Genomic DNA, 23,638 nt, shown 5'->3' with positions numbered 1-23,638 from the left:
AGCCTGTTTGTGTGGGTGAGCGATTCCCTAGCAAAGCTCTGAATAAGGAATGTCCCTAATAGCCACCCACTGGAAACTGTCTCTTTCCAACAATGGGTTAAGTGTAAACTTACTTGTCCCTAGTTAAGACCTGCCCCAGATTCTTACCTGGGATGCCTGCTTCTGCCCTCTCCAGGCCAGGGCCTCCTGCTCGGACCTTGTGGGCACCCCCTTCGCCAAGGGGCCCCACAGTAAACTGGAAGGGGCTTCCTGTTACATGCTGTCCATGGTACTTTACACTGACTGTGTGAACGCCCATCTCCTGGGGCACAAATCGGACACAGTGGGAGTTCTTCCCAACGGGCACGATCTCCGCCTCGGTGACATGGCCAGAGGGGCTGGTGACATGGGCAGACATGTCACTGCTGTTGATTTCTGAGAGCAGAAAGGTTGGGAGAAGAGAGTTAGGGCAACGTCCTGGGGCCAGCAGCGCACACGGGGCAAGCAGAGAACGGTGAGGCAGGTTCAGGCCAGGCGCGTGAGGTGCTTGGACGTCCCTTCGGGTTACAGGCCTGTCCTCCTGTGGCCAGAGTGAAGGGGGCAGGCCCTGCCAGCATGGACAGCCTTCCTGTCCCATTGAGATCCATCAACGGCTTCTCTGGCCAGAGCCCAGTTTACCTCTGCATGGCAGCTTCAAACTAGGACCTATGCTGGAAGCTACAGCGTGTGATAAAACCCAGTGTTTCTACAAAAAGGCGATGTGTGGCCATCTGTCGTCATGCATAGACAGGCTCTTCTCTATGAGAAGGGAGAAAGCGGCAGCTTCCCAACTATCTCCCTCCCACATTTTAATTAATGTAGGCATTGTATATATACGTGTGTGTGTGTGTGTGTGTGTATGTGTGTGTGGGCACGTGTGCCACGGCATGTACATAGAGGTCAGAAGACAACTTGCAGGAGCTGCTTCCTTCCGACATGTGGGCCTGGGGGCTCAAACTTAGGTCATCAGGCTTAGCAACAGGCGTCCTTGGCCACTAGGCCATCCCGCTGGCCCCAAGAGCCTTCATCACTTAGTGTCGAGCTTTGGCGCTTCTTCCTGGCGACACGGCCACACGGATGCAGACACAAGAGTGAACACATGCCCGTCTCAATGGCAAAGGGGGAACCATGCGTGAGCAAAGCTACCAGCAAACAGGGGTCAAATGGCCACACTCTCAGAAAAGCAATGCCTTGGGTGGCAAGCACCAGGAAGCAAATCATGTCTGCTACGAGCTGCTCACGTCACACAGACAGTGGTGCCCGCCCTGGCACGGAAGAGACAAGCGGGTGGCACTGGATGCTGCCATCACCTAGAGCCCAAATAAAACTGCACCATGCAGCAGCAGCTCGTGACTCTGTGTCCTATGGGCAGAGAAGGGAGGAGAGTGGTCAGGCCACGGTATGGACCCCATGCCTGTGCCTCTGGCCAAATCCCTCCAGCAAGCTACATCCCACAGAATGATGGTTCTAGAGAGGCACAGGGGGAAAAGCCCAGACGCAATGAGCTCAGTGGATTCCTCTTGACGAATCAGTGCCTTCAGAAGGGTCCCCGGCAACCTCTTCTCTCTCCTTCCACCATGTGAGCCCAAGGTTGAAAATCTGCAGCCCAGGAGACGGAACCCACTCATGCTAGTTCACTTTGGTGCATAGCCTCCAGAGCTAGAAGTGAGTGTCTGTTAGCTGTCAAGATAATGCTACTTTGCGACTAAGATACCCAACAGGGACCCAGACTTGGTCCCCAGGAACTCTCCCCGTCCTAATGAACGAGAGGGGACTGAGCGGATAACGAGGAAGAGTGTCTCCTGCCGACCCCTCCGCGCTATCAAGTAACTGAAAAGAACAACAGAGAGCCGGCAGAGGCATGAGACAGATGTTCACCTCACACGGACTCTCACACTTAAGTGAGTCCACAAAGAAAAAGAGACCGGGCAATTTGCAAAGTGGAAAGCGAAACAAAGCCCCCATCATAAATAATCTTGGAAACAAGACTAAAACGGGGATACCAGAGTTTCCCAAGCAGAATAAATGACAGAGTGGATGATGGGGGAGAAACAGGATCTGATACATTTCTGGAGGATGACGGTTCACCAAAGCATGGCCGTGTCCAAATGCACCGGCCAGCAATGCCTGTCCTGGCCACCCACGTTCCTCCAGCTTGCGGCACACGGACTGTGTGCTATCACATTCAGTTAACCGTTTTGAGAAAGGGACCTTGACTACAGTAGTGAGATGTTAGCTACACGCGCACTTGACTATGATGTTGTACGCGTGTAGGATCCCACCGGCTACAGCTAAGGAGGGAGGCTGAAGGAGCCGTGAAGCGTTGGGAAAGAGCCTCCTTAGTCCTAAGACCAGATACGTGTGCTTCTTTTACATGTGTGTGTTTTCACGTGCATGTGAGCGGACGCACACGTTCGTGTGTGTGTGTGTGTGTGTGTGTGTGTGCACAGGCCAAAGGTCTCGTTACTTAGGAGCTATCCATCTTGTTTTTTGAGACAATGTCTCTCGCGAGCCTGAGGATCCGTTTAGCTGGACTGGCGGGACAGTGAGCCTGAGCACCTCTCATCTCTGCATCCCCAGCGCTGGGACTACATGCAGGCACCGTCACACCTGGCTTTTCTTTATTTTCCCAAATGTAAGCTACGGAAACAGAACTCCAGCCCTCAGACTTGAGCAGCAAAACCATTACCAGCTAACCATCCCCCTATGTTTCCCTTCAAGCAGAGTCTGTGCAACTCCGCAGGCCTTGCCAGTCTGTGGGCAGAGGAGTCTGGCCGCTTTCACTGACAGAGCCCGGCTCTCTGTACACAAAGACCCCAGCCGCGCGTCGGGTAGGCTGCTGGCCTGCTTACCGTGCACGCCGCCTCTGAGGAGGACAATTTACCCACGACGCGGCTCAGTGCGGCCCACCCTGCTTTGCAGGAAAGGTCTCGTTCTTACATTAAGGGTAAAATTAATGAACCGCAGCTGGGTCCCACCTCCTAAACACTTCCAGACATTGGCATCAGCAGGGCCACGGTTTCCACTGACATTATTTTCATCTGCAAAGAGTAAATCTTAAAGCAGATCTACGCCCCCCCTTGGGCAACTGGACAAAACCGTTTTCATCTGGAAGAGTAAGAAGCAAGCATATTTTCTTCCTAAACGAGCCTCTGCGAAAAACAGAAAGCCCATCGTGGTGGCCCTAACTTGTAGCACCAGCACTGGGGAGGCGGAGGCAGGAGAATTACAAGTTTGAGGGCACTGTGTGCTACATATTGAGACCCTTTATTTCTAAACTAGAAAAAAGTCGTAACACGTGCCCAGGTGGACAGTGTACTCTAGGTTATGACTGTATTTGGTCCCAAGATTCTGGCTTCTGCCCTGTCCCTGCTCCCCAGCCTCACCTGGGATCTTTAGGTTCAGGTCACAGATACTGCCGACCGTGGCCACAGACGGAGCGCGGCTGGTCCTGGTGATGCTCTCTTTGACCCTTCCCTCACCACTGATCTTCACAGTGAATGGACTTCCTGCAAGACCCAGAGGGCCCCCTGTGAGCAGCCCTGGCAGGGCACGGATGGCGTTTACTACAAAAGCCTAAACGTCACAGAAGTCTCATACCCGGCACATGCTCGTCGGCAAATTTGGTGGAGACGATGTAGACCCCGGGCACAGTGGGGAAGTAGGACACCTTGCAGGTACCGTCCTCCAGGTCCTCGGTCTGGATGTCCACTTTGCTGGGTCCTTCCACTGCCAAGGATATGCCGCCGTAACCTACAACACAGCAGCCTGTTCTAATACAACTCCGGAGAGTGTGATGAACGCGGAAGACATAACTAACCCTTGACATTGGAAGAAACTCCACGGAGCAGAGAGCATCCGGCTTGGGGAGCCTGTAGCAAAGGAGCAAGCTAAAGGCTTTAGCACGGTAACCCGCGGACCGCGGCTTTAAGGCAACACTTTCCTTGAAGGTACTCATCAACGTCCCATTGGAACATGTGTCCAAGCAACCATACGCCCCTCAATAAGCGCCAGTACTGTCTCAAGGGGCTATCTGAATTTTCAAACAGCAAACAGCTCCATCGACCATGTCAGCAGACCCAACAGTGGAACGGCATGGAACCTCAACAGTCAGCATCCAGTGGCGCAGGAAATTTCCTGGGATTCTAACTTTGACACTGCCACTGCCACTCAAGAAGACAGAAGAGGAGGAAGGCATGGGGGGTGCGGTACGGCTTGAGAGGCAAGCCTAGGTCAAAGCATCTCCAAGAGGGACGAGGGGAGTGGTGTGCCTTATTCTGCCCTAAGCACTGCTCAACTAGCCCAACACCCTCTGCTGAGGAGGAGACCCCGGGAGCTGAAACAATGTCGCCGCCGCACACGTAACTGAACAGGGACCTGGGTTTGGATCTTAGAAACAGACGGGGTTACAATCCTCACGTGTCTCAGCCTTTTCTCTGTGAAACAAATTCCCATTCTGGTTATTCAGGTGGAATCTTCGGGGGCTGAAGGTTCAGAGATAAGCCTTCAGCGGCTGCAGTGTGAAAAGATGAACCAGTTGCCACAGGCTCCAAGCATTGCCCAAGAAACCACCCCACAGACCTGCATCTCTTGTGTCCACGATGAATTCAGACATCTCAAAAGTCCGCCCTTCTGACAGGCCTCGGCCGTAGACTTTGGCACGGCGTGCATCGCCAATTTCAGACTGGACCACCATAATGGATACAGGGCTGTTGGCCACGTGGTTGCCATTCTTCTTGATGCTGACCAGATGTTCGCCCACCTCTCGAGGAATGAAGGAGATGCCTGGACCAGGATATAGGTGGACATAGGCGTGTGAGCGGAGGTGGAGAGAGGACGGAGGAGAAGTCGGGGAGGCGAATGCTCATGACAGAGAATGCGTTCGCGGTTAACCTGGCTGTATCTAGGGGAAAGACCCTACGTGTGTCTGTTGAGGGCGTTTCTAAATTAGGTTAACTGAGGTGAGAAGAGCCAAACACAACGCTGGCAGCAGCAGCACTCCATGCGCTGGGGCTCTGGATCGTGTAAAGGTTAAGTCGAGCTGAGCGCCAGCGTTGTTCATCTGTCTCTGCTTCCCGACTGCAGACGCCACCGTGGAGGTTAGAAAGGAAATGACCCCCAAAGGGAGCGGCACTACTAGGAGGTGTGACCTTGTTGGAGTAGGTGTGGTCTTGTTGGAGGAAGCATGTCACCGTGGAGGCGGGCTTTCAGGTCTTGTATATATACATGCTCAAGCCACACCCAGTGTCTCAGACCACTTCCTGCGGCCCGAGTCAAGACGTAGAACTCTCAGCTCCTCCTCCAACGCCATGTCTGCCTGCACGCTGCCTTGCCACTACGATCACAGACTGAGCCTCTCAACTGCGATCGGGCCACCACAATTAAACGCTTTCCTTTACAAGAGCTGCAGTAGGAAACCTAACAAGGATACCATGCGGCAAGCTGTTTTGCTCTGTCTCCATTTGTCACCCCACCACGACTGGTCTGTATCACGGAACTGTGCGCCAAAATAGACCTTTCCTTTCTTAAGCCACTTGTGTTGGGTGTCTTGCCACGGCAGCGAGAGAAGTAACCAACACGACGGTACAGTCTCAAAATCAGCAACAGGACTTCCTTACTTGGCAACAGCCCAGGACCCAGGGTTGCCAACGGAGGCGCACACTTGCGAGGCAGGCTTACTGAGGAGTGAGGAGTCCCTGCTTCCCCCTCACCACGAAGGCAGTCCAAAGCTCACCAATGTGGTTGTTGGGCAGCCTCTTCAGTAGACAGGGCTCGTCGCGTCCAGATGGGGCCTTGATACTGGCTGTCAGCGTGCTGAGGTCAGTCTCGCTGATGTCCAGAAGGAAGTCGGCAGCCGACCCCAGCTTCACTTGTGAGCAGCGTCTGCTATCGTCTGAAAAGAAGCCAAAACAGCTCCGATCACCTGTGCTAGCTTAGCTCCAGCTGTCCAGGGCGCACAGTCTACACAGCACTGAGGTACCAGCTAAGTGACAATGTGACAATGAGCATTAAGGATCAGGGGGTGGTTCTGACTGGTTCAAGGGAAGAGAAGAAGCTGGAAGGAACCTGAGATGCAAATATTCACCAACTGACTTTTTTTTTCTTTTCGAGACAGGGTTTCTCTGTATTGTTTTGGAGGCTGTCCTGGAACTTGCGCTGTAGACCAGGCTGGCCTTGAACTCACAGAGATCTACCTGTCTCTGCCTCCAGAGTGCTGGGATTAAAGGCTTGCGCCACCAATGCCCGGCAGCCAACTGACTTTTTAAAGGAATCTTTGACAGGCAGAAGAACGAAACTAAGTATCTATCTCTTACTCTCATCAAAGACCTCAAGGTGAAACTTGGGGACTGCAGGAAGAAATAGGAAAACACTTTTAAAAAAGGATTCCAATAGTATGGGAAATCGCCCCCAAAATGACAAATGGGGTTGCATGAATTAAGCAGCTTCTGCACAGCAAATAAAATGCCAGAGTGAAAAGTGAAGAGACAATCTATAGAATTGGGGGGAAAAACCTATCAAAATACACATAAGGTAATTAATATGCATAATATACAAAGAACTGCAAGACATTAAACAGTAAAAATAAAAAAATAAATATATTGGTTAATAACAATTCTCAAAAGAAATATAAGTGGTTAATAAATATTTTTTAAAAATTGCTCAGTATCTTTAGATAGCAGGAAAATGCACATTAAGCCTGTTTTGAGATTCCACCCCCTTTGTTTGTTTTGCTTGACTTTTTGTTTTTAGTTGAGCTTAGTTTTGTTTTGTTGGGGTTTTTTGGGGACAGGGTTTCTCTGTACAATAGTCCTAGAAACTCACTTTGTAGACCAAGCTGGCCTCGAACTTACTGAGATCCGCCTGCCTCTGCCTCCCAAGTGCTGGGATTAAAGGCGTGCGCCACCAACGCCCAGCACTATTTTCTCTTCATTACGAGAAAAGGGGGGAATTTAGGCAGCCTGAGCATGTCTGTGACACCCAAGTGATGAGCTTGCCATTCCAGGCTGATGAGAGAGGGTGAGTCAGGCACAGGTCAGCCTCCCACGAGACGTTCCCGTTGGCTGGATAACGCTCCTTACCTGTGATCTAGGCTGGACAACGCTCCCTACCTGTGATCTAGGCTGGATAATGCTCCCTACCTGTGATCTTGGCAGTGAAGGGGCTGCCAGGGATGTGCTTGTCGTTGTACTTGACCAGGATACTGTAGTCGCCTGGCAGCGTGGGCAAGTAGGTCACGGTACATGTCCCGTCTTTGTTGTCAATGCAGCTGATCTCTGCTTTTGAGGGTCCTTCAATAGCCAAATCCAGACCACCTGTGAGCGGAAGCACAGAAGGAGGCAGTTGGAAAAGAGTCTCCTTGTTTCCATGGGGATAATACATACGGGGGCTCTGACATTGGGGACAGAGGACTGACACACCCCATGTGAGTATCGAAACAGAGCAATCTGCAGGGAAGGCCCACCGGGAAAATACACCACTGCGAACCGCACCTGCTCCCCCTGCTTAAACAATCCCAGCTCTCCAGGATCTGAGAAGTAAGGATGAGCCTGGGTGCTATGCATCAGACATACACAGCATGGGCTAACACAGACCGTCACAGCGGTCAGGGTGGATGCCACCATCAGAACTGTGGCTTAGGAATCTGTGAATACTATGGTTGGCAAGAACACTTCAGCAAAGAATGTACAGCTAAATAATTCGTGGGATGTCCAAAGGACTAATGAGCAAAATGAACAAAAGTAAAACCATTTTCAACCAAAAGCCCACTTGAATTCTCAGTGGGTCACAAGAAATAGTTGAAAATTCAAATCTGATTCTATTCAGATCATAAGAATTCAAACATTTCTGTTTTGGGAGGAGATGGAGTTTTATATGAGAGAAAATAATGAGACAAATGCTACCATATAATACGATTTCTTTCTTTTGAGATGAGGTCTGTCCCTCTGTCTCCCTGTCTCTGTCTGTCTCTCTGTCTCTCAAGTGATACCCCCACGTCAGTCCCCTGAGTGGTGTCGGGGACTACGTGTGGGCCGCCACGCCCAGCATGCTTCAATCATGTTCATTATCATGTTCTTCAAATGGAACGCTACCAGTGCATACACATATAACCCATGCGTACCTTCTCCTGCATCCTCGGTGACGATGGTGAACGTGGCAGTTTTGTTGGCTACTCCATAGACAAGGCCCGGACCATAAGCAGAAACAGTCCCACTGTTGGGGTAGTTCACGTAGAACTGGAGAGGGCTCTCTGCATTAGCCAAGGACAAAAACAAAATTGGGAAACAATAAGCGTTCAACGGACAACAGGCAACACCTTGACGTTCACTTCTGAGCAGGCAGGTCTGTCACCCCCCTGAGGCTGTCCCACACCAGATGGGGGGTATGGCAGCTGACGGAGGAGATTTCCATCTCAGTTTGGCAAATGAGAAAGAGGCATCTGTATCACGTGGAGGTGGGAGCTGCTTACTAGAGCAAAGGCCATTTGTCATGCCATTCAAAATGTAAGACCTCCCGACCTAGGAAAGTCATCTTGAAGAATGGACCCACATGGCCCTCTCTGCCCACTGCCGCTCTCCTTCCTATTAATGCTCTTTGATTCCTAGGACTCACGTGCAAACCAAGAGACTTTAGCATCTAAAAATGGGGTTGATCAACCCAGAGAACATTAAAGAGTCCATGTGTATGAACTTGACAGGTTAACCATTAAGATAGAGACAAAGCAAACTGTCTTTACACACAGCACTGATATTATTCCAGAGGGGCTGGAGCTATGGTTTAGCAGAGGGGAAAAAAAAAAAAACCCAAAAAACAAAGCAGAAAACAACCCAAATAACTTGTGTAAACCTAGTAACTCAAATGTGATCCCTAGAACTAATGCAAAGGTGTAAAGAGAGAATTAACACTACAAAATTTTCATCTGGCTTCCGCATGCGTACCTTGGCATGGGAGGGGGGGGTCCATTCGTACACGTAGCATGCACACACATGGTAACAGAAAAGAACGGAGCCATTCTTTTAACAGAATAAATGCACGTGTGCTAGTAGGTACACAGGAAAGCCTCTGAAAAGACACTCACACTGGCAATGGAGAGAAAGGGTGAGGACCTAGAAAAGTCTGTTGCTGTTTTAGATAGTCTTATTTATTGTTTAGCCCAGGCTGGCCTCAGTCTCTTGAAGTGAGTTTACAGACATTTAATGCCCGCCTGTAAGCTTGAGAAGTGACTGGTCTTTAAACTCCGTATCTATGCCATTAGTATATATAAATAGAAAAAAAATTTTTCGCCTTAACCAAGTATTATCGTGCATACTTATGAAAATAAATTAAAGCATGTGGCAAACTCCTACCTCAGAAGCATAATTCCTCCATGGGAAAACAGACAAAGAATATGAAGATTCAGTCCACAGAGGAAAAAATTAGAAACAACACTTAAATACATGGAAAGTTTTCTCAATGTCTTTTACTGGAAAACAAACAAACAAACAAGAACACCAAGACACCATGCATTTCAAAACTACCAGGCTGGCAAAGAAGCAACTGCCAAGCCGACTCCACTGGGCAAGGCTGTGGAATGGCAGGAGCTTTCCAAATGCCAGAGCTCCAAGTCCCACAGGTGCACCAAGAGTGTCACCAAGGGTGGTGACAGCAATGGTGGGAAGAGCTGAAGTGTTTCCCAGTGGGGAAGCACACACAGTGGCTCATCTAGATGAGGGGGAGTTAGTGTAAAGACCGTGGCACCACCCCACAGACCCGCGCAGGGTCCCGGGACATGCTGTCAGAGAAAGGCAAGAACATTCCATGGGAGGGCACTGGAGTTCCGGTAAAAGAGGGCTATGCTTAAAAAAATCTGTCTCCAGCCAGGTGGTGGTGGCGCATGCCTTTAATCCCAGCACTCGGGAGGCAGAGGCAGGCAGATCTCTGTGAGTTCGAGGCTAGCCTGGTCTACAGAGCGAGTTCCAGAACAGCCTCCAAAACAATGCAGAGAAACCCTGTCTCGAAAAACCAAAAAAAAAAAAAAAAAAAAAAAAAAAACTGTCTCCTTTTCTTCGAGACAGGGTTTCTCTGTGTAGCCCTGGCTGTCCTGGAACTTGCCCTGTAAACCAGAGTAGCCCTCAAACTCAAGAGATTCTCCTGCCTCTGCCTGCACCACCACCACCGTCTGGCTAAAACGTGTATTCTTACTTGCACGTGGTCTTGAAATTTTTCTAAATTTGGACATAAAATTCACTGATAGTCATAAGGAGAAGGCGGGTGGAGGTTTATAGGTATGGAAGACGTTACCTACTCAGAATATTAAATTAGAAGATATTTAAGTGATCACAAAGAGCAAAATGAAGATGACTAACACTGTGCCGGGTGACGGCCAGGAAACACCAACTAGTCCCCAGTAAGGAGCTACTAGGGGGCCATCTGCCTCTTCTAACACCCCCCAACCCCGTATCATAGGACGTATCCCTGTGCTAAGTCCCACACCCCACAGGGTTTGCGAGCCAGGCCACAGACTCTCACTTCCTGCGCCTGCCTTGTGTTTGATCTCTGGCCACACTCAACACAGTTGGGAAGACAAACGCCCAGAGCCAAACGGCCCTGCCCATGACCCAGGGCACTGAGCCGTATCCTCTCTCTCTTCAGGAAGCAGACTCTCAGGCCGACCTGGCAGACATTTCTGGGTCTGCCCACGGAGAGCTCCTCAGGTCCCCAGGCGTCCGAGAGGCTAGGGGTGTGCCGTGGGTCACTTACCAGGGATGTGACTGCCCAGGTACTTGATGTGCATGCCATGGAGGCCGACCTCGGTCGGGGCGTATCTGACAGTGACTGTGCCGTCTTTGTTGTCCACGATCTCAGGAGTAGCTTTCTTCCCAGAAGGCATATGCACCTCTCCTGGAGGGACACAGGGCAGTGGGGGGGTGGGTCACTGGTGATCTTTCCCCACGAAGCAGATGTAACACACACACACACACACACACACACACACACACACACACACACACACACACACTGGTGATCTTTCCCCACGAAGCAGATGTAACACACACACACACACACACACACACACACACACACACACACACACACACACAGATATCTTCACTACAAAGGTTCTTGGACCCCAGCACGCCTGTGCTGCTTGAAACATCCAAGAACCATGGGGGAAACACTGAGACTTGATTTGTACGGCTTTCCCCGCTTGGGGTCCATGAAGAAAAAAACAAAACAAAAAAACGGGAGGCAACTAACTCATAAATAAACGAAGGGCATCTCCGTTTAGGCAAATTAGAAGTGCAAAGAGGATCTGAGAAGACCATAAAGGAACAGGAGAGGCAGGAATGAGAGAGAGGCTGGGCGTCCGGAAAGGAACTCGTAAGACAGACCTCAGTGTTTCAGGCTGTTATTTGGAACAGTGAGTGGATTAAGAGAAGGGAGGTGGGGGGGGGCACAGAAACCTGGCAGTGGTGTGATCTAAACAAAGAAGTTCCCACCCCGAGGAGAAACACAAGTTTCTTCACGAAGGCAATGCAAGCTATAAAGGAACCACCTCTTCAGAGAAAGGCATTCCTCGGTCTCTGGGCTGAAGTCCGGGAGAGCCACACCCCCGGCGCGGTTTTGGGCTGCGGGTGCAACAGAGGAAGAGAAGGCAACTCTCACAGGGGATTACCTGTAATTTCTCCTTTCCTGACGGCAAACGGGATCACCAAGTCAAAGGGCTTAAAGCCTAGGCCGTTCATGTCACTCACTGGGACATAGGCCTCCTCAGTCACCTAAAAACAGGAGACACTAGTCACTAAGTGAAATCCCCAGCAGTGTGGACTTTGGAGCTACAGGGGCAGAGCCACTGGGAATTCTACAAGGCGACAAGGCTAAAATATGGAGGGTGTGGTCATCAGTGTATTTATGGGCTTTGTCTGACGGGGCGGAGTTAGAAAAAGGGTTGGAGACGCCCCACTGATGGGTCATTTGCTAGGAACTGCTTTCTCTAAGAGTGTGCTTGTAGAATCCCCTGTGTCGCCCACGGGAAATCGGAAAAGGGAGAGAGAGAGCAATGTCTGTGTCCCAAGAGGCTCCGCCTGGGAAGGTTTAGTTGCTTGTGGCCTGGAAAAGAAGGTGTGTTTTAAGTGGCGCAAAGTGGTAGCGGGTGACTTTGCCCCCAACAGAAACCAGGTGCACAAGAGGTAGCTTGGAGTCAGTAGGGGCTCTGCCAACAGCCATCCATCCATCTCGTTATTTAAACACGGGAGGGGGGGCACTGCCCCAGCATGATCACAGACACGATGGCTGGCGATTCGTGGGGAGCGGGTGGTGACACGGAGGTGGGTCTTACAGAGACAGTGGGATTGTGGTGATGGGGATGATCAGTGGGGACACACACCAACAGCCAGGACACCACCAGGGGACTTAAGCGATTCCCACAAGCAGGCAGCAGCTTTTCTAAAATGAAGGTTGAGTCGACCCAGAAACGCAAAAAAAAGGGGAGAATGAAAACCAAAGTGTACCCAGGGCCTGAATCCAGGGGGACATGCATTTACCGGCGCCTTCTCCACGGCTGTGACTTCCCCATCGGTGGCCTAGTCGGTGGCAAATGGAGGTTAAGTGGGGATCACACCAGAGGGATGTTGTTACCCAAGATCCTACCGCCTGAACTCTAACCCCGTCCCCACTCACCCAGCAGGTGTCTGTTACTGAGGAGTGATTTTTTTTTTTTTTTTTGAGACAGGATCTCATGTAGCCCAGGCTGGTCTCAAACTCTCCATGTACCCAAGGATGGCCTTGAACGGCCGGTTCCCTATCCCCCACCTCCTAAGTGCTGGGATACAGGCCTGTGCCACCATACCCTGTGTGAACAATACATTCTTTCCGCCCTTTCAGAAAGGGCGTTGTCCGTCCCCTCCACAGCTGTCACGGGCACTTGTCCTTTGGACCCACAACTCGTGAGTGAGTCACTGTGTGCGAGAGCCACACGCGGCGTCACCACAGGCTGAGGCAAGCTGTGTAGCCATTGGCCAGATTGGCCAGGGGGAGCAGCGAGTGAAGCCTGACAATTACTGTGCAAGGGTACCCACGTCAGCCCGAGTGAAGCGACACGTTACGATCCCTTGCACGAAACTCACGTGTCCACTGTGTAAATAGAGAAAACTCACAGTAATCACCCTGGCATGGAGCTAAAGGAAGTGGGTTTTTTGCTCTTTTACTTGAGGTTTTGCTTTACTTTGTGTGGTGTATGTGTGTGTGTGTGTTGTGTGTTCTTGTGAACATACATGTGCATTGTGTAGAAGTCAGAGCTCCACACATGACTCTCCTGTTGCTTTCTATCTTATGTTCTAGCTTTAGATCTGTTTATTTGTCGTGATGAGTGTTTCGTCTACACATACATACATGCATATATGCACACATACATATACACATGCATACATACACACATACATACACACATGCATGCATACACACATGCACACATACATACACGCATACATACATACACACACGCATACATGCATGCATACATACATACATGCACACACGTATTCCATGTGTGTCTGGTGCCAGCAGAGATGAGACGGCGGGTATGGAAGGTTGTGGTTCTGGGAACCAAACTCAGGTCCCCACAAGAGCAGCAAGTACTCTTAACCACTGAGCCATCCCTCCAGCCCCTCCAGCTGGGTTTTGTAATTGGGCACTGCTCTTTCACTAAACTTCAGGCTCACTGATTGGCTAGACTAGTTGTTTATTTTTCCAGGATTTTCCTGTTTCTGCCTTTCAGTGACAGGTGTGTGCTATCACGTCCAGATTTTTATGAATGCTGTGAATCTGATCTCAGGCCAACACTTGCTTTATACACTGAACCATTTTCCTAGCTTGAGAAATGTTTTAAATCATTAATACAGTGGTTTATTATTATTGTTGTTATTATTTTAATGTGGAGGGTTTAACTTGTTTCTTAGATTTTTTTTTAAAAAGATGATTTGTTTTATGTGCATGTTTTTGCCTGCATGCCCGTCTCTGAGGACAACTGAGGAGTGACAGACAGTTGTGAGCTGCCATGTGGGTGCTGAGAATTGAACTCAGGTCCTCCGGAAGAGCAGTCAGTGCTCTTAACTGCCGAACCCCAATAATTAACATCTTAAAGTTTTAGGGTATTCATTTTTTAAAAAAACGGTCAGCTTCACGATTCTGGTCCAATGGACCCAACAGGGAAGCCCTCCTCAGCCATAACAAGGAGCAAAGAAGCTGCCACCTGCAGAAAGGGCTTTGCTGACACCCAGATTTGCCTGTAGGGCCAGTCCTGATGGAGATCTACTCAAAACCAACAGTGAGGCCTTTCAAGGCTATAGACAGAGCCTTGCAATTTAGAACTTCTCAGTGGTGACTAAACGGGGGTGGGGGGTGGGGGTGGGGGGGGGGGGGTGGGGGGGGGCTCACAAAAGAACTTGTCACTGACCGGGCCGTGGTCTCCCTGAGGCCATTTGCTACCAGTGTGGCGTCAGGTGTCTCCCAGCCTTGAGCCTACAGAGGGAGGAAAAGAATCTACCCAGTGAAGGGGCTGCAGTGAGTGGCCACTAGACACCCTCGGGCTGGGAGAACTTAGGGCTTAAGGGATGCTCATTTCTAATGAGTTTGGAAGCCTCCACTCCAGGCCTCTGAGTCACCTGCTAATGCGGTCTCTAAATTTCTATCTCGACTTTCTCACTTAGACCCCTCAGCATCTGGGGTCTCTCATCGCCAGGCCCATTGCAGCAGCATCAGGACCTCTGCCTGGGGGGGAGGGGCTGCTGCTCTTGTGCCCCACCCGAGTCTAAATAACAAGATCGTTATCTACCATGGGATTAAAAACAGTGTCTTAGAAACGATGACTGGAGCCGGGCGGTGGTGGCGCACGCCTTTAATTCCAGCACTCGGGAGGCAGAGGCAGGCGGATCTCTGTGAGTTCGAGGCCGGGCTGGACGGATAGCCTCCAAAACAATACAGAGAAACCCTGTCTCGTAAAAACCAAAAAAAAAAAAAAAAAAAAAAAAAAAAGAAACGATGACTGGAACACTTTTGTAACTAGCACGTGCATTCTCATTGCAATCTTTTCTCCTCCAGAGAAGAAAAACACTCTCAAATGGACAGTGTCCAAAGCTGACAAGTGTTTACATATTTGAGATATGAAAGAGCTTTGAGATATGAAAGACCTCTGGCGGGATGTTAATAACTAAACACAGAGGGAGAAGAGAAAAGCTACAACAGATCATAGATGGGAACAGAGCCCCCGGGCCTCTCTGTTTGAAGCACACTATTTTAAACCCTTCTCCACGGCTGTATAACACGAAATGACCGGAAAGCACTTCTTAGGCAGTGGTTGGAGTTCCCTATAGCACGTGGTATCTGTCTATACCATTTTAACAGGGCAAACAAAGCCTGTTCCTGAGGCTCAGGTGGCGGTGGTTCTGCTATGGTTCTCCCATGCTCTTGGTGGAAGGACCTCAGCAATGGAGAGGATCCAAAGGGACCAAGAACTGGAAGCCTTTAGTTTTCAGTTGTTAACCTGAATGCTCGCACAGCGGCCCTCTCCTATTCCTGGTCTTCCTGGCTTTGAAAGAAAAGACGTTTCCCCCTTTTGAATCTCACCCAAGCACAACCGGAGGAACTCCACATCTTGAGGTCTCAGAGTCAAGCGTGTAGACAAGAGAAAATGAGCACCCTACTCCTCCACTTCGCGGATGCGGGGGGAGGGACATGCACTGTCTTGACTGTTTTCCTTTTTTTTTTTTTCCTGTAAAGCTAAGCTAGCTTAGACAAGGGCATTGCTAACTCCCTTGGCAAGACTGATGCCTCCATGACCAAAGATATTTTCCCCCCAAATTGGCATTTCCAGAGATTATACCTAGGGTCAAAGCCATCAGGAAAGATGGCCTAATGGTTAAACAAATGGCGGCTTTTACGGTATCTGCTAGTGACTGTGGGCTCAGGAGAAGGGACTTTGCTTACCATGACCGTGAAGGGGCTATTGGGAATATCAACGCCACCGAAGCGCACATAGATCACATAGGTGCCTGGCTTGGCAGCAGTGTAGAAAATGTCATAGGTCCCATCTTCATTTTCGATGACATCAGCCTCAGCCTCAGTGCCGTCTGGGGTCAGAATCGTGCAGGTCACCTTCCCCTTCCCAGCAGTCTTGGCGTCCACGACGAAGCCCACCTCCTCGCCAGTTTTCACAACGGGTGCAATACCGGGACCTGCAGAAAAAGGTCAGAAGAAAATCAAATCATTGGCTGTGACTGCTGCCCTCGGGTCGGGTCACATGACCTCAGAACCGGTCACGCTATGTTGTGCCCTCCGTGTCTGTGAAGGTCAAGCCTTCACCTGCTGCAGAAGGGCACTATTGGGGAGGATACCGCTCAAAGGAAAGTCTGGCCAAACACGCCCTTGGCTTTGCAACCTCTCCCCAAATGGCCAGTCAGTCAGCCTGTCTTTCTGACTCCGATTTGCAAAAGGCATAGTAAAGTGGGAAAGGAAAGCTCACTGTTCAAGATGTACAAAGTGTAGAAGGGCTAGGGGAGCGCTGGGAAGCTGCTCTCGCGGTGCTAGGGAAGCTGCTCTCACAGTGCTGGGAAAGCTGCTCTCGCAGTGGCAGAGAGGAGCTGTCAAGAGTTGAGACCAAGAGGCACCACCCGACCACAAAAAGCATCACTGCCCGAGAGCCGGGAGAGGGCGCGGTAGTTAGAGATTGATGCATACACCAGAGTGGCGGTCTGGCCGGTGGTCTCCAGTTTCTGCCACGGATGGGACCAAAAGGGCCAAAGAGAGCATGATGCGATCAGAGGGCAGGCCACCCAGGGAAGGCTACACTGGACTTCCTTTTATTGTGATGTGTAAATGATTTACCTGAGTCAGTGACTCGTGCATTTTTTCCCCCCAGTGATCACTTGATTGGTACTTTGTGTGTGTGTGTTTAAGTGTGTGTGTGTGTGTGTGTGTGCGCGTGTGCGTCCATGTGCAAGCACGTGGGCAGTTGTGGGCTCTGTGTGGAGATTGGAGGACAATCTGTGTGACAATTCTTTCCTTTCGCTATCTGGGCTCTGGGGGTTGAACTCAGGTTAGCAGGTTCGTTGGCCAGCATCCTTACTCTCTGAGCCGTCTCACCAGCCCAGGCTTCATGCTTTAACATCTGCGAAAGCAGCAGCACCGAGCTGTAGGAGTTGCACAAAACTAGGCGTGCGGATGTGTGCACAGAATCCCGGCTCTTGGGAGGCGGGCGCGGGAGGATTAGCATTTGGCAGTGTCCTCAACTACCCAATGAATGAGGCAAGCCGGGGATACGTGGGACCCCGTGTGTTTGCTTTTTCTAAATGGAGAATACCGTACTGGATTGGTGTGACGGCTGAGTGGGTAAAAGAACCTGCAACCCCTTGATGTCAGCCTGGCTGCCTGAGTTCAGCACTGAGATCCAACCCCTCATACAGTCAAACAGGCGTGTCTAAGAAGCTGAAGTGAGGGAGGGTAAAATAGTCATGAATTCCTGGGAGGCAAATCCCAGATCCTTTCCCCATTGCTGATGCTCTTGGGTGAGTACTGAACACATGAGCCCAACGCTCAGAGATAGAAATATATTGCTTCTTAAGGCGGTTTCCATGAGCGTCCTCAGGTACTGCCCCCCCCAAAGTGTGTAAGCACTCCCCTGCCCCAGCATCTTCCCTGCCTGCCCTTAACCTTAGTCTGTGATGTCACGTCGCCTAGAAAGATCTTCACTTTATGTATGTATGTATGACTGGTGCTCAGAGAGCCTAAGCAACCTCCCGGGTCACACAGCTATGAGGTGGCAAGAGAGGGCCAGGACACACACTCCAAACCCTGATGCTCCCCCCACCCCCATCCCGCACTCACCTGTGGCCAGACACTTGCTGGCATCGCCGGTCTGCGTGGCCCGGATACGGTAAGGAGAAAGGGGAATGTCGTCCCCACCGTAAGTGACCCCGATCATGTAGCGTCCGGTCTTATCAGGGATGTAGGTTACGGCGTAGGTGCCGTCTTTGCTGTCATGCACGGTGGCTCTTTGAGGCCTTCCCTCTTGGTCCTGTGAATCAGAGCAATGCTATCTGGGACGCTGCTACCAACATGCAGGCAGCGGTCAGAGCAAACCTCGCTCTCTGATTAGCACCTCTACAGGTGGGAGCAGATGGAATCTTCTTCTGCAGCATTTGGGTAGGGGAAGGAAAGAGCCACAGATCATACCACGATGGCGTCTGTCAAGGAGTTTCTGAGCATCACATAAACCACAGGGACGTTATGGCAAAAGCCAGGCGGCTAGTCCTCCTTCCCCTTCGTTACCGACAGGACATCCCTCCTTAGCTAGGTGCACCACGGAATACAAGCTTCCACATGTTATCTGCCACACAGCCATGTGACCGTGAGACGGGAGGAGGGTCTTCTCATAAGACAGATCATCCATCTACGAGAGCCATTTTCCTTGCTTCTGTCTTCCTTTCCTGGTTCACCTTCTAACCCTGAAGACCAGAGCTCTGGCAGGCTCGTGGTTCATGAGGTGACGTTAGGGACAGACACTAGGTCAGAGACGCTGCTTCCTTGGTGAGCCATCCAACACCTAGGTGGCTTAACTCTGGCTTTGTTTCCAAGACAGGATCACCCTTTGTTAGAGGCTCTGTGGTATGCAGAATTTTAGCCCTAATCCACCCAACAGGCAATTAAAAACACTTAAAATTAGCTTAAGAAGAGATGTAGCAACAGAGAACACAGAATGACCGGCACCACACCGGCACCATCTCCTCAGATTCTCACAGGGATGAGCACCTTGTTTTGCAGCAGAGGTACTGATTGTAAAAAAAAAAAAAAAAAAAAAAAAACCCAAAACATATGCACTGGGGTGGAAATCAGGCATTAAACTCCTGTTTTTAGCCCATACCCAGGATATTATGTCTTAGTAATAAGGTTTGTCTCCACTCCCCTCCGTCATAAACAACAAAACATCCACAGTTACCGTGATCTGGACAGCAAGCAGGCCTTCCCCGGCATCCCTGGCATCAATCGTGAACTCCACAGGCAGGCTGGCAGGTACTCCATAGGAACTGAGGCCAGGCCCTGAGGCAGTCACTTTGCTGGCATCGTATGTGGGAAGGACCTTGACCTTGAAGGGACTTGACAAACACACAGAAGCCCTGGTCAATAGGGACACAGGTCAGCCCTGCCCTACCTGGTCTCTCTTCTACAAAGAAAGGAGGGTCTCTGCAAGAGAGCGGGAAAGACCAGAAGGCCGTGGGAAATGTAGGGCTATGAGGAACAAGCCATCTTACAACAGTCCCTCCTAGCTTCCCTGAACTGAAGACAGATGAACGGGTGGACCCCTACTGGATCGTACCACACTGTGTGGAGTATAAAGGTTCTATAACATTTGCTAAATGAGAAGTGAGTGAAAGGCTGGGGGGAGGGTGGGGGGCGGGGGGTAGGGTGGAGGTGGGGGGAGCAGGGTGGGGACAGGGGGAGCAGGGTGGCACTGGAGCAGTGGTTACCAGATGGAGAGGTCTGAGGGGGGATTGCACCCATGCCTGCAGGCTGAGATGCTCACCTTCGAGGGATCTCTTCATCGGCATATTTAACGGAGACTATGTAGGGCCCCTCCTGAGAGGGGGTGTAGGTCACCGTGTGCGTGCCATCCCCATTATCCATCACATTCACAGGCTCCACGAGACCTGAGCACAGAAACGAGAGGTCTGACTGACGACCCGGACTCCCCTTCACTGCACCCCAGTTGCGCCCCAAACAGGGTCATGGCTGTCCCCAAGAACTGCTGCTTTCCACTGAAGAGCAACACAGAGGCAAGCAGGCCATAATCGCAGGACCCATGGGTCACAGTAGCAGAATCGACAACAAGAGACGCCTCTAGATTTCGGTGGTTCAAGGATACTCTGCCTGCCATACCGCCCCAGGGTACAATTAGGGAGACTGTCCGTGCATTGCTGGAGATAGCTACGTATTCTTTCAAGCTGGTTAGCCAGCTTTGGTGTGGTAATTGTATCTTATAGCAGAGAAAGCGCCAAAAGAAACCTCCACGGCAGAAAAGTAACCAATGGGCTGTCCCATCAAGACTTGTGACCTTCTTTCAACAAAGAACACAGCAGCATCGACATACTAGGGTACAAAGTTACAGAGAAGGTAGGGGATACCAATCTCAAAGAACAAGGGGGCCATCAACAGGGTGCTACAGGTGATGGTTAGAGTATACTAAGGTCTAATTGAGGCATGCATTACGTTGATAAGATTCTAGACTCCTGGGCTGGAGAGGTGGCTCAGAGGTTAAGAGCACTGACTGCTCTTCCACGGGGCCCTGAGTTCAATTCCCAGCAACCACATGGTGGCTCAAAGCCATCTACAATTCAACCTGGTGCCTTCTTCTGGCATGTAGGCAGAACACTGTATATATATAATAGATAAATAAATCTTAAAAAAAAATAAAAAAGACTCTAGACTCCCAGCCCTGAACACGAGGTCAAGGAGGAGTCAGCGCCAGGGGAGGTTAATCAAGTCGGCTTTTGAGGTGGGGCCAGCGGGAGGCACCCAGGTCACACAATTGAAAGCAGCTGATGAGAGATCAAGGCCTTCAAACCTGTGTCCATTCAAGGCCACCTTCGGGTCAACTTTAAAGAGCTCTGATACAGCTTTCAAGGCATTGTGCTGGGAGTCCACTGCGTCAATTAGAATGACAAGGCTGTTACGTGAGAAGTCCTCCATGTAAAGAAAGCCCCCACCCCAACCCCCCAGCTCAGAGACTTCCCTAAAGGAAGCCCCCCCCACATGACCTCATTCTCCCAGACAGCTTCTGCCCTGAGCTTCAAAGTGCAGAACCTCCTGATGAACTCGGCTAAGGAGGTTTCCCTTCAAACACAGAAAAACCTCAGCTCACTACTTCCGGAAGCCACAAACACATCGCCGGGAGAACAGAAGGGGAGAAATCTAGACCACTTAAGGATCAGGCATACTAGTTTACATGGAAAGAAGGGTATGTGTTAAATACTGGAAGAAATATGGCAACAGCAGGCTTCAGTATTTCAGGGGTGTCCCCAGATGGCCCGTTAGTCACCGAAACCTTACTTCCAAGGTTTTCAGCAGTGTGGACCAACTGCCAACAAAACCCATTCCCTAAGAGACCCTCTCTCCAGGGAGTTGAGAAAAAGGACAATGCTATATCCCTGCCCAAGATTCCATTCCACAGCAACGCTGAGCACCTCAGAGGGATGGGTCACCTCCAAACCCTGCCTGCTGCCCACACCCTGCCCACCCCTGGGCACCTCACACATGCTGATCAGGGAACAGTGCAGCCAGGTGGGCAGCAAACATCAAAGCCCGGGCCGTACTTCCTTCGGCAAGCTACTTGGGTAAGCCAAGCTGTTATGCCCGTGCCTGAAGCCCCCCGTACTCAGGAGGCAGAGGCAGAAGGATCCCCAGTTTAAAGTCAGTCTGCGTTACTTAGCTAAACCACAGTCTCGGAGAACCGAAGCCTGGGATGTAGCTCGCTGCTGGGAAGCTTGTGTGAGATGGGTAAGGTCCCCAGAATCTTGTCTTCAGTACATGAAATGTGAAGAAGCCAAATCATAAAAAGAAACCTAGGACTACACTCACAACAGGAGAAACGGACTCACGGAGAGATACAACACGCCAACTTTTAAACAGGCTTTTCCGCTGGCTAGCTAGAATGGAGAGCAGTTACCACGACGCGAGGGGCTGTAACCATAAGTTCTCGAGCAGTGTGGTAAGAAGGCGCCTCCTCTGGGTCTCAGCTGTCTCTACCCATGACGGGTGAGACGCGGGTGGCAGGCAGGGTGCAGACTCACCTCTTGGGCCCAGGACCCTCACTTCCAGCGGAGCCAGGCCAGCCTTGCTGCTGTCCACTGTGAATGACTGAGGGATGCGAGCTCGGACACCAGAGCCCAGACCTGGGCCAGCAACTTTGACCTTGCTGGGGTCCACAACGTCTTTTGCTGGAACCCTGAAGGGGCTGCCTGGAAGAGACACACAGGGCTCTGAGCGCGAAGCAGTCAAAACACCACCCGGTCAGACCCAGAACTACCCTGCGGCTCTGCCTGGACACCGGCTTCAGTCAGTTCAGCCTGCCCTGACTTTGGGCGCAACTATGTGACCACAGCTATTCCCACATCTGTCATGCAGCACTAAGCACGTGGAGACAAGGGCTCTGGGGCCTCAGCGAGCCTTCCAGGAAGCCAAAGTTGGGCAAGAGAGCGCTGCCTCCTAACACCCTGTGTGGCATCGGTTGGGAGGTAATCGGAGCAGAACATGTTGGTGACAATGAACTTGGTCTGCAGGTGGGCAGCAAAAAGCCTTCCAGTAAAACCAGAGCTGTGACGGAAGAGGGAGCAGCCGCCATTCAGGGGAAGCCACACTTGGGGGAATTCCCAGGAGAGCAAACAAGACAGTCTCAGGTCACTGGATGTCTCCGCTCTCAGGAGCTATCTTGACTAAATAACCTGACACTAAGACAAGCAACACCTCATGCTAAGTGCAGCCGGCCTGGGGGGGTTCTGGAGTTCAGCAGAAAGTGATATTCATCTCCGGGAGGAGACAGAGCTTGAAGCACAGGCCACAGGCATAGAGGAGGAGGAGGAGGAGGAGGAGGAGGAGGAGGAGGAGGAAGGCTCTTGGAGAATGGAGGCAAACAGCTTAGTGGTAGGTGTGCCTATACACAGAAGAGCAGGTAGACCTTACAATCCACATCCAACCTCTCTCCCTCCTGCATAAGCCAGCACCTTCCAAGGATACACGGCTGCTCAGGTCCATGCTCCCCTGGTAAAACCTTCATTTCTCTAAGGTTAAGCTGTGGTATGCCGCATGAATGCCGGGAAAACCTGAGGATCTCTCACTTTGTAATGATGTACGTTGTAAAGACAGAATGCTCAGTCAATGATGAGAAACTATTTTTTGGGGGGGGTTTCAAGACAGGGTTTCTCTGTGGCTTTGGAGGCTGTCCTAGAACTCACTCTGTAGACCAGGCTGGACTTGAACTCATAGAGATCTGCCTGCCTCTGCATCCAGAGTGCTGGAATTAAAGGCACGCCACCAACGCCCGGCTGAGAAACCTTATTTTATACTAAAGGTACAGAGTGTCACTGAACAGCAAACAAGTTGACAAATAAGAATTTGCACAAGTATGCCTTTGTCAGCTGTCAGGATTGACAATGCAAAGAAATAAAAGTCAAGACCCAAAGTTTTGGGGGCTGAAGAAATGGCTCGGTAATTAAAAGCACTTATTGCTCTTACAAAGAACCTGGGTTCAATTCCTGGCACCCACATTGGGCAACTCACAACTGCTTCTAACTCCAGTTCCGGGGGCGATTCAAACCCCTCTGGCTTCTATGGGCCCTTGCACACACATGGCACAGATGAGCTCCTGCAACCACCCACCCACACACACACACACAATAAAAAAAGAGAGAGACTTCTCAATTTCGTGAAGAATGCACTTTCCCTTAAATCAGAAACCACCACCCAAACTAAGTCTCGCGAACGACTGTTTCTAGCGGAAGGCCCACGCCAATGCTTTTCTAGGATGCTACTGGGTTCCACTGGGGGTTGTCCCTGTCCTTGGTGCTGTGGTTGCTGGGAAGATTGTCTCTTTAAGGCT

General features: G+C 50.8%; 1 protein-coding gene across 1 annotated transcript in view; it reads right to left on the bottom strand.

Moving 5' to 3' along the window:
• Flnb (filamin B) overlaps window positions 1-23,638 on the bottom strand; it is a 134,033-nt gene that overhangs the window by 17,739 nt on the left and 92,656 nt on the right. The window contains 15 exon segments of the mRNA XM_005077369.4: window positions 148-414; window positions 3,405-3,527; window positions 3,619-3,771; window positions 4,600-4,803; window positions 5,753-5,911; window positions 7,158-7,331; window positions 8,138-8,266; window positions 10,756-10,896; window positions 11,672-11,774; window positions 12,540-12,578; window positions 15,979-16,226; window positions 17,875-18,064; window positions 18,986-19,142; window positions 19,571-19,694; window positions 21,834-22,001. Of these exon segments, the coding sequence (XP_005077426.1) occupies window positions 148-414; window positions 3,405-3,527; window positions 3,619-3,771; window positions 4,600-4,803; window positions 5,753-5,911; window positions 7,158-7,331; window positions 8,138-8,266; window positions 10,756-10,896; window positions 11,672-11,774; window positions 12,540-12,578; window positions 15,979-16,226; window positions 17,875-18,064; window positions 18,986-19,142; window positions 19,571-19,694; window positions 21,834-22,001 (2,379 nt within the window).

Source organism: Mesocricetus auratus, unplaced genomic scaffold (assembly GCF_017639785.1).
Source record: "Mesocricetus auratus isolate SY011 unplaced genomic scaffold, BCM_Maur_2.0 Super-Scaffold_100031, whole genome shotgun sequence".
In the NCBI taxonomy this organism is placed as follows: Eukaryota; Metazoa; Chordata; class Mammalia; order Rodentia; family Cricetidae; genus Mesocricetus; species Mesocricetus auratus.
The sequence above is the reverse complement of the archived record's forward strand: the minus strand, read 5'-3'. Positions and strand labels throughout refer to the sequence as shown.